The sequence below is a fragment of the Poecilia latipinna genome, unplaced genomic scaffold (genome assembly GCF_001443285.1).
Source record: "Poecilia latipinna isolate Pla-1442-1.1 unplaced genomic scaffold, P_latipinna-1.0 Scaffold4326, whole genome shotgun sequence".
Classification (NCBI taxonomy): Eukaryota; Metazoa; Chordata; class Actinopteri; order Cyprinodontiformes; family Poeciliidae; genus Poecilia; species Poecilia latipinna.
Window position 1 is genome coordinate 7,194 of NW_015116942.1, and position 18,785 is coordinate 25,978.

General features: G+C 40.2%; 2 protein-coding genes across 2 annotated transcripts; both read left to right on the top strand.

Moving 5' to 3' along the window:
* Positions 1-54: 54 nt before the first annotated feature.
* On the top strand, positions 55-10,817 carry LOC106942507 (scavenger receptor cysteine-rich type 1 protein M130-like; the record flags this gene model as incomplete). Its single annotated transcript, XM_015025791.1, has 3 exons — positions 55-570; positions 9,840-9,931; positions 10,256-10,817. Coding segments are annotated over 3 exons (710 nt in total), but the record flags the coding sequence as incomplete, so codon positions are not given.
* Positions 10,818-12,880: 2,063 nt separating this feature from the next.
* Positions 12,881-16,431, top strand: LOC106942505 (C-type mannose receptor 2-like). The gene is made up of 5 exons (XM_015025788.1): positions 12,881-13,058; positions 13,686-13,905; positions 14,745-15,083; positions 15,153-15,247; positions 16,095-16,431. Exons 1-5 carry the CDS (start codon positions 12,924-12,926, stop codon positions 16,206-16,208), a joined length of 903 nt encoding a protein of 300 aa, XP_014881274.1. The 5' UTR covers positions 12,881-12,923; the 3' UTR covers positions 16,209-16,431.
* The last annotated feature ends 2,354 nt before the right edge of the window (positions 16,432-18,785 follow it).

Sequence of the window (18,785 nt, forward strand, 5' to 3'; positions counted from 1 at the left end):
TGTCTCCAGTTTTCGTGTCTCCAGTCTTCGTGTCTCCAGTTTTCGTGTCTCCAGTCTTCATGTCTCCAGTTTTCATGTCTCCAGTCTTCATGTCTCCAGTCTTCATGTCTCCAGTCTTCATGTCTCCAGTTTTCATGTCTCCAGTCTTCATGTCTCCAGTCTTCATGTCTCCAGTTTTCATGTCTCCAGTCTTCATGTCTCCAGTTTTCATGTCTCCAGTTTTCGTGTCTCCAGTTTCTCCTCTGTGTCTCTCAGTCATTGAGGCCCAGATCAGGTTAGTCGGGCCGTCTCGGTGTTCTGGGAGGGTGGAGGTCTACCATGATGAAGTCTGGGGGACGGTGTGTGATGACGGCTGGGACGTCAGCGACGCCGTGGTGGTCTGCAGGCAGCTGGGCTGCGGCCCCCCACAGCGCGCCCCCATAATGGCCTACTTTGGTGAAGGAACCGACCCGATCTGGCTGGACGACGTGGTCTGTGCAGGAACCGAGAACAGCTTGGCTGACTGTCTCCACAGAGGATTTGGAAGCCATAACTGTGGACATGCAGAAGACGCTGGCGCCATCTGTGAAGGTAAGACGACATGAATGACTGCAGATAAAAACTTCTGTGAAAACTGGATTCATGTCAGCATCAAACTCAGCAGGTCAGTTTGAGTCATGAGATCAGGAGAGATTTACAAAGCTGCGCAGTTCACTCAGCATTTTTCAAACATTATTTGTTTTTCTTCCTGCAGTGAATTCAGTCTGAAAAAAAGACAAAAATGATCTCCTGACTTTAGTTTGGTTTATGTCTGATGCTCTGAATCTGGCAGAAACTTTACCTGCATTTATTTTCGGTGCGCTCGTTTCAACTGCAGCTCATATTCTGATAGACACTAGGGGGCAGCAGAGAGCGCCTCTTCAACATGTTAACAGCTAGTGATGGGCAAATGAAGCCTCATGAAGCAATGAAGCTTTCCAGCCCTTTGCTTTGCAAAAAGGTTCATCACTCACTAGTGACATCTGCTGGTGAAACTGTAACAGTCTTATCACTCAGTTGGATCATACTTCCAAAAATTACTAAATGCAATATTGTCACAAAGTTTTCATCAAACTCATGTTTAGTAACAGGATAATCAATGAAACCATATTATGTCATATGTTTTAATTATTAAAATTATTTGTAGCCAATCTAATCCTGGTTTATGTTGAAGGTCTGAGGTTGTGTTGGGTTTTCTTTTATGTCATAGACAGATTTGACAATAAAGACATTTGATGTTTTAGTGTCTTGAGAGTGCAGTGTCTGTTGGTACGTTCACTTTTTCTTGGATTTCTAATTGGCTCTGATCCCTCATATTTGGCGACATGTTTAATTTTAGTTCTGCAACAAGTTTAAATCTGTTTCTGCTGTGCAAGACTGATATATCTTTGCTAATCAGACTACAAATAATAGGGGAACTTTGCAGAAGATGAGAAATTGGGAGGTGGAGGGTTAATTGTTATCTAAGAAGAATTTTATTGTGAGGATAATCTCAAAGTATTCTCAGATGTCAGATTTTCCTCTTGCTGGCTCCATTTCAGACAAGTTTATTTGTGTAGCACGTTTCAGCAACAATGCAGTTCAAAGAGATTTACATCATAAAATCTCAAAAATATAGTTATAAAAAAAACAACATAATCTACAATTGATAAAACCAGTCACAAACATTTTGATGAGTGCCATCATCAATACACATCGAATATGTTGGTCAGTGTTCATTTTATTTGGCCACTGAAGACAAATATCATCCTCTGATGCGACCAAATGGACAACAACCCATGAAGCAGCACGGCTCATCGTGCTTTTATTTTGAAAACTGACACGCAACATGAAGCAGTCACGTGATCCATGCAATGCGAGGCCTCGTTTGTTGCCAGTCACGTGGTTTTCAGCAAGACGACACAAGCCTCGAAGCGGGGCTTCATCGGACACGCCCCCTTTTTACTCAGTTCAAGCCTGGTTCAGAAGGTCCATCACTATTAAAAGAAGTAAAAAACACAGTTAGTAGCAACATGGCGGCAGCTGACAGTGTGGTGGTGTTATCACTCTTTATGGACCGAATCTTCGAGATGTTTGTCTTTTCAAACCGCCACCAGGAGGCGCTCTTGCTTGCCCGCCATGTTTTCTTCTAAAATGTTACTAATAACATTTTAGATGTAAAATTTCAGTGTGTGTGGTGTAGATCTGCTTCGCTGCTCTTCAGGTTGGAATGCTGACAGATAATGAAACCAGTTTCATTGGTCTGGACCAGCAGAAGCCCAGTTCAGACTGGCTGGTGTTAAGGAAGAAATATAAATGGGTTAACTTTGGAAAAAGTTTGGCTCTCTCTCTTCCTCTGGATCCCAGGTCCTCTCGGCGGGCCACGGGTAGCCACAAGGAAAACAACAATGCGTGTTGACGTCACAGAATTGCAGAGTTTAATCCAATATAAGACAATGCATAAACTTACACAGAAACTGCAGAACAACGGAGACATACATTCATTTACCTGACATAAATGGAAAGAAGAAGAAAAGGAAAGACATGCAAAGACATCTTTGGAGAGTTGCAAGAGCAAATCTGATTTGTTACTTCTGTGTAGAAAGTTTTATCTTCTTTTCTTTAATTTATTCAAATAAGGCGTATCTTTGCTCATCCAACCAGGAGCTATCTCTGACCCTCTATCTGAAGCTAGAAACCCCTGCCATGTTTACGGCCTTTCACAGATGAGTGTGAAAAGCTAGAACTTCTCCTGTATTGTTTTCCCACACAGACAAAAGGCAGTTCAAACGATCCTAGCAAACCATCCGCTGTAACTACAGGTAACATAAAGGTCAAAGAGCCAGAATACATTACTAAATTCAAAACCACAATTAGGCCATTTGAATCAAGACATGTTAAGTTTTAAAACTAGCTTATTTTAAATTTATTTTCTCAACAGTTCCCTCTTTTAATCTCTTAATAGAGATTACACTCCAAAATATAATTTTAAAATATGCTATGCGATGGAATAAGCCTAAATTCAGAAACACCATATTATAGCTGATAAATTACGCCCCTCTTTTTGCATGCAACCTTCTACATAACATTTGTTGTTAAAATGTTGGCATATTCATTGCACATAAAATCAGACAGCAAAATCATATAAAGTATTCAAATCCTAAAATAAATGTTCAAAATTATCCATGAAATAAATGAGCAAGTTAGATACAAATGATGTAAATGTTTAGTTTAGACCTTCCTGGATGTCTTAGTTAAACAACTTATTTTCAATCATATGAATAGAGATGCAACAATCCAACAATCACCTTCCCTGTTTTAAGAAACACTGTTTTATGTAAATTATTTGATAGGTAATATTAAGTTTGGTGTATTCAATTTATAAATTTTACTTTTCCATATCCAAATAGTTAACTCATATTTAATGAATTTTGATTTAACTTCAATAACCTCTTTTGCCAAGAAGTAAAGAGAGCTCCAAACTACAAATGTGCTTATTAGATCAATTCCATTCATTTCCCCCTGTTTCTATAACAGAACAAATGTTCTGTCATAGAAAACAATAAAAATCCCATACAACTCATTCAGATGAGACCTGCTGACACCGCTAACTTTAGCATCAAATAACACAGTTGGATGCAATTCAAACATGGTGTCCCAGATGCTGTTACAATCTGCACACCTCAATCGAAGAATTTAATGTTTGATTAAATTTATGAAATCAACACAGAACTTGGTGTCATTAGCACAGTAAGCTCTATAGACACTCATCAATACACTTTAACACCTTAATTTTAAATTCCATGTAAATTTAAACTTAGTTTTCACTGAATGGTAGCCCCTGTAATATGAGCCAAATAAAATTTAAATCGTCTTTGTAGTTGAAGCGTAGCCCACAATGCAATTCAGCTATGATTAAAAAAAGAATGTTATTGTAATTCCAATAGTCCATGCCCCAATTCTTTATCTGCTGAATCAGAAGGTGTCCAGAGTAGCAGTCATTCCCGCAGTGCAGAAACATCTGGATACAGTCCCTCTTTGATGAACTTTGGTCAGCCTTTCGTGGTCGACAGAGCAGGACGTAGAAACACAGCAGATCAGTCATCCTCTGAAACCCCCGTCTGGGTTTGGACAAAAGGCTTTGATCTTTGTGGTCCCGACTCCCTGCTGATTCCAGGCCGTAGAGGACTCTCACAGATAACGCCTGAGTCCCTTTTGTTTTCAGCCAGGTGTGAAAAGCAACACTCAAAGCAGACATCTGTTGCCAGGTCCTGTGAGCAGCAGTTTGCCCCCACGCGACAACAGGAAAACACAGTCCTTCTTCACTGACCTTAGTAATCGTTCAACAGTTTTTGGCTTTCATAGAGCAGTCCAGCAGAAGATGGGCACAGTTCAGCATCGTCATGTCTTTGTTCAGCAGCAACAACAGCAGCCTGATGTGGTAATCAAGAAGATCCTTTCAAATCACACCGTCCCATGATCTGAGTTAAAAAGACCCTGCCCCCAAGATCGCCATCAAGTCAGAAGGAAGAACTGCCAGAGAAAAAAATAATACAAAGTCAAAACTTATGTATGCCACATTTCGTTACTTTCACTATTATAATTAAAATTTTATTTTATCTTGTGATGCATCCTCCCGTGTGGCTCTAGATTTGTCATTGTTACAGCACAAACGACCAACTGCCTCAAATCCTGAACTGCAAAAGAATAAACATAGAAATGTGTTAAAACATTCCACCATCAGATGTGCCAGAATTAAGAAAATAATGACACTTACTGTTCAAAATCAATAAACGTAAATACCTCGATGACATTCCCTCTGCTTGTGCCAAATATCAACTACAAATTTTAAAATCACAACCTCACAAACTCATTAAAGAACTAGAACAAAATCCAGAATGTCCTAGTACTAACACTTATAAAAGTTGTGATTGAATTGCACTTTGTCAAATAATTATGAATTTCAATTGTTCTACTAAATACCAAACATCCTATCATTGTCCCACGTTTCAAGACAAAGTCCTATTGCAAAATTGCAGAAGTTATTCACATTTTATTTGAATTTCATAGCAGTTTTAACCAAAATTTTCCTCAAAATTCACAATTTACACCCAACTGTATATAATCAAAGTCAGCAGTGATGCAGAAATCTATCAAAAATTTTAAATGAAATAAAGATGACATAGATGTTGTTTTAAGCTGTTCTATTTTAGATGATCAAATCTAATTTAGTAGAAGCTTCTATATCACATACACCATATTTTAGTCAAGCAGGAAGGCAATATGACTCTACATTAAAGAAATCCATAATTCACTATTTTTGAATGAAAAACTTAATATTATTGATTAACTAGTTTACAATTAACCGTATCCAAAAATTTACCAGGAATTCGGGTCTACTTCTCCTTCTCCCCCTGTTGATATAATAAAATTATCATTTTGAAAACAATTTGGAATCTGTTACTGTTATATAATTTGCTGAAAAACTAAAATATTGTAACATGTTCCACCATTTCTCCAAATCACCCATCTAGTATTCAAAATAGACTGGGATGTTTTAAATTTCAAAGTTCTATCAGTAATCTCTTATCTTTATAATATCCCCCCTGTGTTTTTCTTATTTCAAAAAGAAAAACAATTTAGAGGTGGAAAACCAAAATAGGAGACTTTCCCCATTGTGCTAAAATTTCAACATGTCCAATCAGTTACCCATATGAAATATAAACCAATTTAATTCAGTTAGTAAGTGTTAGTAAAAAATAAAATAAAAAATAAAATACCACAGTGGACGAGACAGTCTCTCAATTACTAATTCATATCTGCTTTAAGTCGAGGCCGAAGTTGTGCCGCCTCTGTTGTGTGCATCAATCCTACGGCACAAGCAGATGACTCTGCTTCAAATCAGATTGTGATACCAAAATATGCAATCATCACCTTTAAAATTGTCTGTAAAGCAGTAGTAAAAGTAAATTTATGAAACAAAACCTGTACTATCCCTAAATAGTTTAAAATAAGAAAAAAATATCACAGCTACTCACTAAATGACGTCACAAAGCGCTTCCTAAAAACACATCAAAGGCCATCTGCAGACACATTCACTCTCATTCACACTCAAGCAGACTCATCAACACCTCATTGTAAGAAAGATACAGGATGTTACCCCAGATCAAACTGACCAAACAAAGTGAGGTGTGATTTGCCCCCAACGCTGCTGTGAGAGCAGGAACACGACCCCATTCTCAGTATTTGAAGGCATCTTTACAGTAGTTGACCTATAATGTAAGAAATATACTTTCCAATTCTCCTCGATGACATTGGGCAAACACATTAAGTAGCGTAATTCACCTACAGCAACTGAAAAGATCCCCATGTTCACCTGTAATTTGTTTGTCACACTCCATTGTGTGAAATAAAGAAATTTGTGAACCATAAAGTTAGAACTTCCCAATTTGTACTGATTCCATTTACCACATATCTCCCCAGTTCACAAACCAAAATTTGTCCTGTTGAAAGTCTTAAACACAATTATTATAACACCATGGTTGAAAGAAACATAATTATCCAGTAGTTCTAATATTCAGTTTTGAGTGAACCTATTTCAAAAACTCCATTTTATACACACAACCTTATTTCATGATAGCCCACTGTTATTAAATGGCTATCCAGTAACTAGACCCCCTGTAGGAAAACCCCAAAAACCATTAATGTGGTCATGTAATATGCAAAATGGGCTGCACACAAAGATCGTCCTACAAGAAACAAAGTCATTCATTAGCGTTTCAACATGTCCTACATTAACAGTGTAGAAAACACTGTCAAGGAGAAAAAAACATCATCCATATGTATCAGTGCCGCGTCCCCGTTCAGATTAGTGAGGGTGTTCCAACCAGTGTCAGGAAACCTAGGAATTGAAGTGATTGTAAACGTTACAGCATTATAAAAGGCAATGAGATCATTCCAGTGCTCCAGCCTGGAACTGATGCCACACATTTCTCCCGCTGAGAAAGTAGAAACATCTGTATTATGTACTTTTCATTTCAACATAAAACACAGTTTCAAAAGAAAGTCACATCAAAATCCAAGAAACCTGAAAGAGTGAGCTGCAAATGTCGGTGTTAACAGAACAACTTAAGAACTCCCAAAATGCAAATGGAGTGGTCACTCAGTCTCCTGCTGTGAAACAAAGGACTGCAAGATCTGTAAAAGGAATCTCTGTTCCACAGAAGCACAATTTAACAGAAAGTTAGTAATACCAGCAAAAACATTTGACAATATTTCATAAAATAATCTCATTAACCATCCACCAACACAAAAATCACAAGACAAACACATAACACGTAGTGAAACACAAATCACTTCTGCACAATCTCAACACAACTCAGACACAGAGACAAATATACAGCAGCGCGTGGTGGAACATATAACGGCGGAAGACAGACGCAGCGTCAGGTAACGGAAAAAAACAGAAGGAGAGGAAAAATTCAGAAGCCGGCTAAAAATGTCCACTGCAATGTAAGAAATTCCCATCAACTCCAAACCACAATCACTTTCAGAGCCGGGTTATGCTCTAGGGAAAACCCCAATTTCTGTGTACTTCAATCAATCCGCCCAGCGACACAATATATGCCCCAGCGGAGAAGGCGACACCCAGCCCAACCGAATTAGAATTTCGTGTGTCAGTCCTTTATACTAATGGCAACTCAAGTCAGAGTCCCAAAGAAGGGTGATTCAACCCGTTTCAGTTTTTTTTCACGAGTGATGCAACTCGATCCAATTAACCCGTTTAATTATAAGTCCGGCGGGAATGAGCTTAGAATTCCCTGACTGATGCAAGCCAAAACTACCCAGAATACACAATATTAATCCGAATAAATTTGTAAATTTACAGGCTCAGTAACATTCCTGAAGGCCACAAATCAAAGCCTAGCTTTCGACAGAGACTTCGCTTGATCTCTGCTTGAGCCCTGTAGTGTGTATTCATCAAAAAACGTTAACTATGAGCTCTTTTCGGGGGGAATTTTAGGACATCGCGGAGAGTACCATAACTTCTGTGACGTCACACAGCAAAGAGAGAGAATGCACCAGAGCCAAACGAAACGGCGCTGCAGGCAATCAAAAAGTGACAAAACACCACCTCACCATACCGCAGCATCAGGCCGAGACGAATCAACAAGGTCCCCACAGCCGTCCGCCAAGAGTTCGGAACCGGCAACGAGCCCCCAAATGTTAAGGAAGAATAACTTATGTGATTAAATTTAGGACAAAATCTGGCTCTCTTTCTTCCTGTTTAGATCCCGGGTCCTCTGAACCCGCGTGTGGGACAAAAATACAACAATGCGTGATGACGTCACAGAATTTAATCCAAATCGGAACAAAGTGTAAGATACAACAGAAAATTAGACATACATTCGTTACCTGAGGCAAGAGATAGGGACAGCAAAGACGTCTTTGGAGAATTGCAAGAGCAAATCTGATTTGTTACTTCTGTGTAGAAAGTTTTATCTTCTTTTCTTTAATTTATTCAAATAAGGCGTATCTTTGCTCATCCTACCAGGAGCTCTCTGACCCTCTCTCAAGCCAGAAACCCCTGCCGTGTTTACGGCCTTTCACAGATGAGTGTGAAAAGCTACAACTTCCACTGTATTGTTTTCCCACAGACAAAAGGCAGTTCAAACGATCCTAGCAAACCATCTGCTGTAACTACAGGTAGCATAAAGGTCAAAGAGCCAGAATACATTACTAAATTCAAAACCACAATTAGGCCATTTGAATCAAGACATGTTAAGTTTTAAAACTAGCTTATTTTAAATTTATTTTCTCAACACTGGTCCACCCCGGTGTTCTGGGAGGGTGGAGGTCTACCATGATGAAGTCTGGGGGACGGTGTGTGATGACGGCTGGGTCCTCAGGTGGTCTGCAGGCGGCTGGGCTGCAGCCTCGGCCCACTTAGACCAGGGAACCGGGGAGATCAGGAAGGGAAGTCAGCCTCTCTGAATGCTCCAACCAGGACTGGCGCCATCTGTGGTAGGAAACGCCACATTACAGCCAAACAGATTTAGACTGACTTCTGTTTATTGATTTCAGTTCAGCTGTAAAGAAGTGAATGTTTGGTGTGTCGTTCAGCTGGAGCCCAGATCCGGTTGACCGGTCCAACCCGGTGCTCCGGGCGGGTCGAGGTTCTGTTCAACGGCACCTGGGGGCCGGTGTGAGCGTAGCTTCCAGCTCCGGGTCCGTACTGGGCCCCACCTGAAGCTTCATAGGCCCGGTTACGGCCCAGCTCCCTCCAGAAAACCGCGGCGTCGCTCAGGTCCCAGCCGTCATCACACACCGTCCCCCAGGCTGGCTGTGGCAGACCTCAACCCGTCCAGAACACCGGCCCGGACCCGCCAGTCTGACCGGGACGCCTGTTGGACGAAACGTTTCTCTGAGTCCGGAACCAAACAGCCGTTTCCACACCGGGACTGACCCGCCTGGTGGAGACCGGCTTACCGCAGACCACCGCAGCGGTTCGCCCCAAACCCGCTGTGGCCGTACTCAGTCCGGTCCGCTTCGGTTCCGGAGCAGCTCATGGTAGCTAACCAGACCGGGCCGGTTCCTTCCCCAAGACTTGCGGCCTGAGCGGCCCGCAGCCCAGCCGCCGTCACACAACGGGTTTGGGCTGCAGAACTGCGTCCATGATGAGGACGATCTGTGACGGTACCGGCCGCCTGAAGCGGGTCAACCTCTGGCTTACATGAACCGAGCTTATCAGAACCAACCGGCATGTAGGTCCAAGTTATCAGGGTCAGGCATCATGAGGCTCTGAGGTCATTATTGGTTGTCGGTTTTGTTCAAATCTTTAGGAATTTTTCGGAAGGTGGTGAGACTGAAGGTTCTGCAGGATTCCTCTCTGGACCTGAGCGACCCGGCGGTGCTGGACGGGTTTCTGAACCAGGTAAACCCTGAGGAGACGATCCGTCTTTAGTTATTAACGGATCTCGGCTCCAGAACATCATGTCAGAGTTTATTTCATGTTTCCTCCAGAACTGATGCAGATTTTATGAGAAATGATGAAAATAACGTTTCAGATGTTCCAGCTTTAACTTCTCCTCCTGTCCAGGTTCTTTGCTCTTTTTGTCTTGGTTCTGTTTCATGTTCATCAGCTGAGTGATTTTCTAACTCTTCGGCTGCTCCCAGGAAAACATGCACATTTAGTTTCCTGAACACTGATGTGTCCGATGATGAACAAACTAAACTTTAGTTTATTTTATTGTTTCAGCTGAAACAGAATCTGCAGGATCAGGAGCTGGACGGAAACGTCAAACTGAGCTGGATGACTTTAGACGGAAAAATCTTCAAAAAGGACGAAGGACAAAACTGAAGAGCAGAATAAAGTCTCAGTTCGTTTCCTGTGTGATTTGTTTATAATAGCATAGAGGAGAGAATAAAAGTTCCTCCCAACCTGAACTTCACATGAAAACAATAAATTATTAAAACACGAAATAATCAAATATTGAATGTTTTAAGAGTGAAGCTCTGAAATGTAATGATTAAGATCCAACTGAAGGCTGTAAACCAATGAATGAGTCCCACACAACATGGCGCTGTGACGTCGCCCCCCGGTGGCTATGAGCAGGAACAGCAGGTTGACTTCTTCCTCTAAATCCTCTCCCTGCAACGCAAACATCAAACTGGGGTTTATATTACAATAAAAAGTAATTATTTACCATTTAAGCAATATTGAGAATGCCACAAAGAACAGGCGAAGAGGAGTTCCAGGAGAAGATCAGTCCGTTTGGGTTTGAATATATTTCAATAAACTAATGATGACATCTCCTGGTTCTGTTTGCATTAAGACCCGGTTCTGATCCATCTGAACACCAAGCAGGCTCTTAATATTCTGATGATTATGGGATCATAAACATAACGGACATTTTATCACTTCATTACTTTAAGTTCAGTTATTTCCTGTTACATGATGCCGACCTGAGGAAACTGGTTCAGATTCATAAGCAGTAATTTATCACGAAGGTTATTAATAACATGTAAACAGTTTCCATAAACATTTGCATGTTTCCATGGAAACGAACTGAGCTCTGATCTTCATCACTACAGTTTGACGTTTTCACCTAGAAAATGATTTATGATTTTAGATTCACTGAAATATTTTCCATGAAAAAATGTTTATGAAATAAAAAAATGTTTCAAAACGTTTTTATTGGGATGAATTTAATGTGTTTAAATGAAAGTTGATTCATTTTTTAAAGGGACAGTTTCATGTAAAATCAGCAGTTTTGATCTTTACATATTTTAATGATATTTAATAAAAATCAAGCCTGCAGTTTTGCTTTGATCCTTTCATGTTTCAGAAATAATTTCATTTCCATGGCAACCATTCAGCTGTAAACGCCTGGGTGGACCTAGCCCCGCCTTCCAGCCACAGCTCCTCCCCCACTCAGCTCCTTCAGACTAGCCAGCAGCAATTAGCATCAGCTGAGCTCCTGCCAGGAGCTGCTGCTCAGAGCAACGATGGTAAAAACGTTAAAGGGTTAATGGAGGAGCCATGTTGGGGTGACTTTCTGGAGGCGGAGCTCCAGAAACAGCAGGAGCTTCTTAAAGAGACAGAGGCCCAGTTTCAAGGCGTTAATTCAGGAAGTTTCTTTTCAAGTTAATTTTAATATTTATAGCATTTTTATAACAACTAAAGGTAACATAGGTGCTGAATTAAGCTGTAAAATGTGATCATGTGACTACGTCTCCTCCAGATCCTCCATCCTGTCCTCGGCAAACACCGGATCTCATTTTAATATGAATGAATCGGCAGCGACTCGGGTTCCTCCTCAGGTTTGAATATAATTTGTTTAGCTTGCTAAGTGACGAGGATTGTGGTGATTTTTAATCTCCAAAAGGAAAAACATTTTGTGTGAGGCTTTGGTTTCCTCTGACTGTAATGAAACCCAACAAGAGTTTTAACTTCCAAGAAATACCAAAAGGCTTTTATGTGACTTATTATGATTACCTGATTGAACTTTGTGTATTTATAGCCAAACCATAAAGTTACAACGTTTATCCTCCGCCTGTTGTTCTGCTTTGCATCTCCAGGATGATTTGAGCTGAAAACAGAGCAGAAGATCATAAATGCAGATTCATGTTTGATTATTCAGATTCAGGAAGTTCTGCTTTAAAAAACATCAGCCTGAGAAAATCACAGCTTCAGACTAACATCTGAGTTTAAACCAGGATTAAAGCTGAATAACAGAATCTGATGTTTCTGTTTTCACGTCGATTCTCCCTCAGCGCTGCTTTAACTCCCTGACCGTTTTATGTTTCTGCAGCAGAAATAAAAACCAGAACCTTCTGAAGAATTCAGAAGAATCCTCAAGCAGTTTGTTTCTCTAACAGATCATTTTGGGGATTTTTATTTTAACAGAATTTAATATAAATTTTGCAACTGAATAAAATCTGGTTAATAAGAGGTCAAAGTTCAGACTGTTTCTGTAGACACTGAACAAACGAAGTTTTTTCTGTGGAGTTTTATACCCGTTTATTTTCACTTAAAGCAACAGCAGGACTTTAACAGAGATCCGGAGGAAGAGGAGAAACCTTCGTTGTGACCTTTTCTGACCTTCTTCATGGAAATGCAGCTGATTTGAATGGTTTTGACTTGCCAATAATTCAGGATGTTTGAGCCGAGAGGCAGAGAGTTTCTGATGGAAGCAGAGACCAGATGAGGAAGGATGGAGGCGCTCCTCTTCATCACCGCTGCAGCAGGCAAGTTTCACTCAGAAATATTCATTTGATTTGTATTTTAATGAGTTTTTCTGTTGTTATGATTTGGAAACGTTTGAAAAGTTTTTGTTTCGGTGAAGAGGATTAATCTCTGCCTGCGTCTCTCAGGCGTCGTTTCTTCTCCTTCGTCTCATGAATATCGTTTCGTTTATGAGCCGATGACCTGGGCCGACGCTCAGAGTTACTGCAGGAGGATGAACTCAGACCTGGCTACCATAGCAACCATGGAGGACGTGGAGACACTGAACAAGATGGCGGTCATGAACAACATGGTCTACACTTCTTACAGCTACGTATGACGGCTTACACTTCCTCTAAAGTCACAGCAGAAACAGGAAGCAGATCATGGAGAAAATATCCAAAAACACCTTCAATGTTACTGCAGAGAAATACAGACAGGAGCTACAAACCACAGGGAGCCAGAGCAGAACAAAAACCATCAAACTGAGAAAAATCCAACAGAGAAGAAACAGAAAATAACAGAGTAAAGACAGGAGGAACACTGAGACGGAGAAAAGTTTAAATACTGAACAAAAAACCTGAACTGATGAACTGAGAGAGGACAGAGAGAGAGAGGACAGGGGGACAGGAAATGATCTATTAAAGAATAACTAGAGTTAATTAAACTAGAGTAAGAAGGAATAAGAAATAAACATAAGAATAAAGAACTGAACTAAAGTAAAACTAGACTGGTGTAATCAAAGAAAGACTAAAGAGCACAGAAAAATGAAATGATCAAAACTCCAAACATTACAACATGATCACCTTTAAATTATTGGAAAAGTTGCAAAAAATAAAAAAGAAGAAAGAAAAATGAAAACCATGAGACGATTCTCAGTTTTGATTTTTATTCATAGAATCTCAAAGAAATCAAAGAGCCGGTTCTCTCTGCGTGAATCAGAACGTTCCTGTTGTTTCAGAGAGCCTGGATCGGACTGTATGACGACGTGGACAGCTGGCGCTGGTCCCTGTCGGACTCTGGGTTCTACAGAACCGGGGAGGATTCGTTCAGGAAGTGGCAGAGCGGAGAGCCGAACAACTGGATGAGCACCGAGCGCTGCGGCATGGTGACCGGGGAAGGCCTGTGGCAGGACGGGCCGTGTTCCTCCGCCCGGCGGCCCGTCTGCGCCAACATCACCGGTACGACCCGCGACACGTTTCAGACTAAAATATGGACGTTTCTGAGATACAAAGGTCAAACATTTCTCTTGGGAAAAAAACGAACTTTGAGGATAATCTAAAAAAAAATCCTTGAAAAAACTTATAAATGTCCAAACTTGATAGGTTGAAAAATTGTAAGAAAGATACTCAGAAAATTTGAGATTCATTTCAGAAATTTTCTAGAAAAAATGCAGAAATTTCCAGATTTATAAGTTGAAAATTTGCAAGAAAAAAATGTTGAGATTAACATTTATTGGCTCTAGCGGCTTTTATCTGATAGTGAATCAAAATAATGAGGGGAAACATGAGGCAGACGTCACCAGGCCGGGACTCGAACCTGTGACGTCCACGTGAGGGCTGGGCTTTAACCCTTTCCATGTTTTATTAAAAAATATGCGGACATTTTATGAACTTGAAAAGTAAAAAAAAAATTTCAAGCACAAACTAAGAAATTTTTAGATAAATGTCAAACATTTTTCTAGACAAAACTTGGATATTTTCTGAACTCATAAAGTTGAAGATATTAAACTTTTAGAGTCTCAAAAGTAAAAAAAAATTGACTACTTTTCGAGATCAAAAATTTCCAAATTTTTCATAGAAATTTTCTGAGATTAATCTAAAAATTTCTGAGTTTTCTTGCTAAGTTTTAAACTTTTTGAGCTCAAAAAATTTTTTGCTGTAAAATATGTGAAATAAATCTACAAAAAAATATTTTTTGTCGCAAATTTTCATGTCATCAGGTTCAGAAATTGCCACAGGTGTTTTTCTGTCTCCCAGCCGTCAGACTTGAGTTTTTGTGTTTCTGGTTCTGCTTTCAGGGCCCGGTGTGAGTTTCGTTCTGGTCCAGTCTGAGATGAACTGGACGGAGGCCCAGAGCTTCTGCAGGAAGCAGCACTCGGACTTGGCCAGCATCAGGAACGAGTCCGAGAACCAGCAGGTCCAACAGCTGGTGCCGGCAGGAACCAAAGTCTGGACCGGACTGTACCGAGACGGCTGGAAGTGGTCGGCTGGGAGCCGCTTCTCCTTCAGCTACTGGAAGAGCACCGAGCCCAACAACAACAACGGGAATGAGAAGTGTGTGTTGGCGACGTTTGACGCTCTGGGGAAATGGGAGGACTGGCGGTGTGACGTAGAGAAAGCCTTCATCTGCTCCAGCAGTGAGTCTTCCTCAGCCTCTTCCTCCTGATCTCTCTGCCTGCCGCTCATCAACCATTTTGCTGTCAAAGCTGTTGTTTTTCAGAAGGTTGTGTCTGTGAAGCTGGAGAAAACCTCCGGCGTGGATCTGAACTCTGCAGCAGTCATGGAAGAGCTGCTGAGTCAGGTACGTGGATCTCACTTCCTACCAGCAGGTGGAGCTGCAGCGCCAACAAAACGGGTTCAAAATGTTGTTTTCTTCTTCATTTCCACCAGCAGTAACTTCCGGTTACTGATCATGTGACTCATGATGCTAAACAAGTATTTCTATTGAAATACACTAATTTCAATATGGCTGAAAAATGACAACAAAAACTTTATTAAATTTCCATGTTCCCATTAAAGCTGCAGTAACTTTTATAAAATGTTTATTCGTTAAATCTGTCAGCATGTTGTAACAGTTTGTTCTGTGAATAGATCAACCTCCTCTCTGAGCTGCTACTGTCTGAAGAAATGCACCAAAACCAACCAATCAGAGCCAGAAGGAGGGGCTTAGCGCTGTTAATCAATCTCATGTACTCACTGCTAAATGTGCTAATGGCGGAGAAACAACTTACTGTTACAGGAAAACCATTTATCTGCTGTCATTGGCTATGCTAACTAGCCTTAGCATTCATGACAAGCTATGCTAGCTGCAGAGAAGCAGAGACCAAGAAAGGGAAAGCAGGAACAGAAGGTGATTGACAGCGGTAAGCCCCGCCTCCTGGCTCTGATTGGTTGTTTGTACTTAATAATGGGAGAAAACAGAGGAGATTGATTTTTTTTACAGATTATGTCTCATAACAAACAGTGAGGACATTCTGCAGCTTTAAGTGTGTTTGTTTTCATAACTCTAATTTGTGCTGGTGAATAGAAACGCAGCTGATGGTCCAGCTGAGAGTTTTCCAGATGATTTCCATCAGTCACAGGTTTTCCTCCTGCAGAAAGAGCCTGAACATGAATCTGCATAAATGTGATCATTCTTCCTCTTCCAGCTGCTGCTGAAGCTGAAACAAGGACTGAATGCAGACGTGGAGCTGAGCTGGAGGAAACAGTCGGACGGAAACGTTTTCCACAAACTGAAGGAGAAAAATCCAACGTCAGTCTGAGAGAAGAAGATCTGCTGCTTTCTTTATGAAGTTAATAATCTGATTATATAATGTTCAGGCATTCAGCAGTTATATTTATTACGTTCCTGTAGAATTAATAAAACGTTCATTCAGGCATTAAAACAAAGGTATTTAGTTCCTAGATATTGGTTTGTTGTATTTATGATTAATTTTACTCCTAATGTATGAAAAGCAATAAAGACAATAAACATGTGCCTCTGATTCAGAAAAAAATCCTAAAATCATGAAAATATTTTTTCAAATAATAAAAATGAAGCTGAGTAAAAAAGGGCTCTGATTGGCCAGCCTCAGTCTGATGTCATTCATCTCATTTCTGATCTCTAAGGTTTTTTTAATGTTTCACTTTAATTTAGTTTGTTAAATGAAACAAACATTGGCCTTCATTAAACATTAGATCTTTTTCAGGAAAATAATTTAATTAATTGATCTTATTTTATGACTCATTGATGTAAAAAATGTTCCTGGACGTCTGAATATCTGGTTGCAGGTAAAAGTCGTGTTTCCAAATAACTACAGACCTCAAACACAACGCAAACTTTTTCAGTGACTTTATGAACCTTCTGTCTGTGATATGCATGGCTGAGTCCATCATGGTGTTTAGTTTAGTTTTACAGCTTCCTGACGCCTGGTGTTGACTCATTTCATCCAGAACCGCTCTGGTCTGGTCTCACTCAGAGTTTAAACCTGACAAATGTAACGGATGGTATAAATGAGTCTCCAGAATTCAACCATGAAATCTTTTATTCTGGGGGAGAAGAGTAAAAAAACAAATCAATCTCCTCTTCAACTCTCCCTGCACTCCAGCCTAAATGTGAAAATAAAACAATGTTCAACCGAACTGCTGGCCAAAATAAAAAAAAGAAAATTATAATAAAACTGATTATAAAACCCACAATGATGCTCAAAACTGCAAAATAACACATTAACAAACAACAATAATCATATGGTAAAACTTCAACATAACCAACAACATCCGTACAGAAAACAAACGTATATCGCAGCAGCGAACTTTCCTCTGACTTACAGGCAGAACAAGCTGAGGGCTGGACGGAGCTACGGAAGCCCAGGAGACGCAAACGAGGCAGAGTGCAGAAAGGCGACCCCCGCAGGCAAAAACAACAAATAAAAATAACTGAAGATAAATTTCTCAAATGCTCAAGGCTATTGCTTTAGTTTAAGTCCACGTGGAGCTGCAGACGGTTTCATTGTCAACATGTGAGGCTGAGTATGTAGCATCAGCAGAAGCGCTCTATCTATCTCAGGTCATGGACCACAGTTATGAGCAAACTGCAAAGGTGTTTGAGGATAACCAAGGGACAGTACGCCTGGCAAAGAACCCTGTGAATCGCCAGAGGAGCAAGCATGTGGACATTAAATGCCACTTAAAGTCCAATGTTTTGCAGGGTAAAATTGTTTTGGTTTACTGTCCAATAGAAAATATAGATGTGTTCACAAAATCTGTCACAAGAGCCAAGATTAAAAAAATTTGTTCTTATATGTTTGGAAAATAGTGTTATGGCTAGAATGTGTGGCATCATCAAGTGGGGGTGTTGAATACGATGCTTGTCACTATTTGTATTGGCACTATTTTGTGAAGCGGAAGGTTACGCGCTTATAAAGACAATAAAGGCGGAGCCTCCTTGCTTCTTTTCGGCCTGTTTTCGGCCACAGAGCAGGACAGCTTGGCTCCCAGTTAAATTGATAATGTCTCCTGTCTCCTATTAATTTTCATAAGTAAGTTGATACTTCTGCAAAGATGCATTCACGAGGTACAGATTCTGCAATGACGAAGAGTCCAGAGACTCCCGTGGAAATGACAGGAGATCCGCTGCAGAAGTACAACACTGTCCACCGGATTGTGATGAAACAGTAAGTATGCTACCCACTATGAAAAAATATTATTTAAACGGTATAAAAATATTAATGACTTTTTCTACATTTAATTTGAAACAGTGGATGTGTTGAACGTCGAAGTGTCATCAGTTATTTGCTTTGAACACATTTGCTAGTTGTAATTAGCTGCGCCATTCGGCGGCTTCAGATGTCAGCATATTTGAACTTAACTAGTCTGTGAGTTAGTGAACGTTTATTTTGTGTGTGTACTTTTAATTTGACCCTAAAGAACTTAAAGAGCTGGAAGCCTGTATGTAGTGGAAAAACATGAAATGTGATTTAGACGGTAGACGTTCAGGGCTGGTGCTGGTGGACCGAGCACTGCTCATTAAATAAAATTTAACAGCATTGATAATCTTAATAAATAAGTGTTACATTTATGTATCTGTAGTCTGTTTTAAAATATTAGTGTTTATGGGGCCCCTGAAGCTCTTGGTTAAATAGTATTTTATTTCTTAACAGAACCTGAGGCTCTCGGGCCTCAAAGAGCAAGAAGGAGAAAACAACTTTTCTCAAGAATCTTACCACAATGGGAAGAAAGGAAGAGGGACGACCAAATCAAATCAAATTAGGAAAATATCAGCAGAACAAAGTTTTTAGTGTAAAAATATAAATTTCCAGACTGAATGTGAAAACAGATTTTAAAACATGAATATTATTTTA

What these genes read in the sequence shown, in the direction of transcription:
- LOC106942505 (XM_015025788.1), top strand. Translation starts at nt 12,924, where the DNA reads ATGACCTGGGCCGACGCTCAGAGTTACTGCAGGAGGATGAACTCAGAC. An exon ending in AGCCTTCATCTGCTCCAGCA is followed by an intron (nt 15,084 to 15,152) that starts GTGAGTCTTCCT and finishes TTGCTGTCAAAG; the next exon opens with CTGTTGTTTTTCAGAAGGTT. An exon ending in TGGAAGAGCTGCTGAGTCAG is followed by an intron (nt 15,248 to 16,094) that starts GTACGTGGATCT and finishes TTCCTCTTCCAG; the next exon opens with CTGCTGCTGAAGCTGAAACA.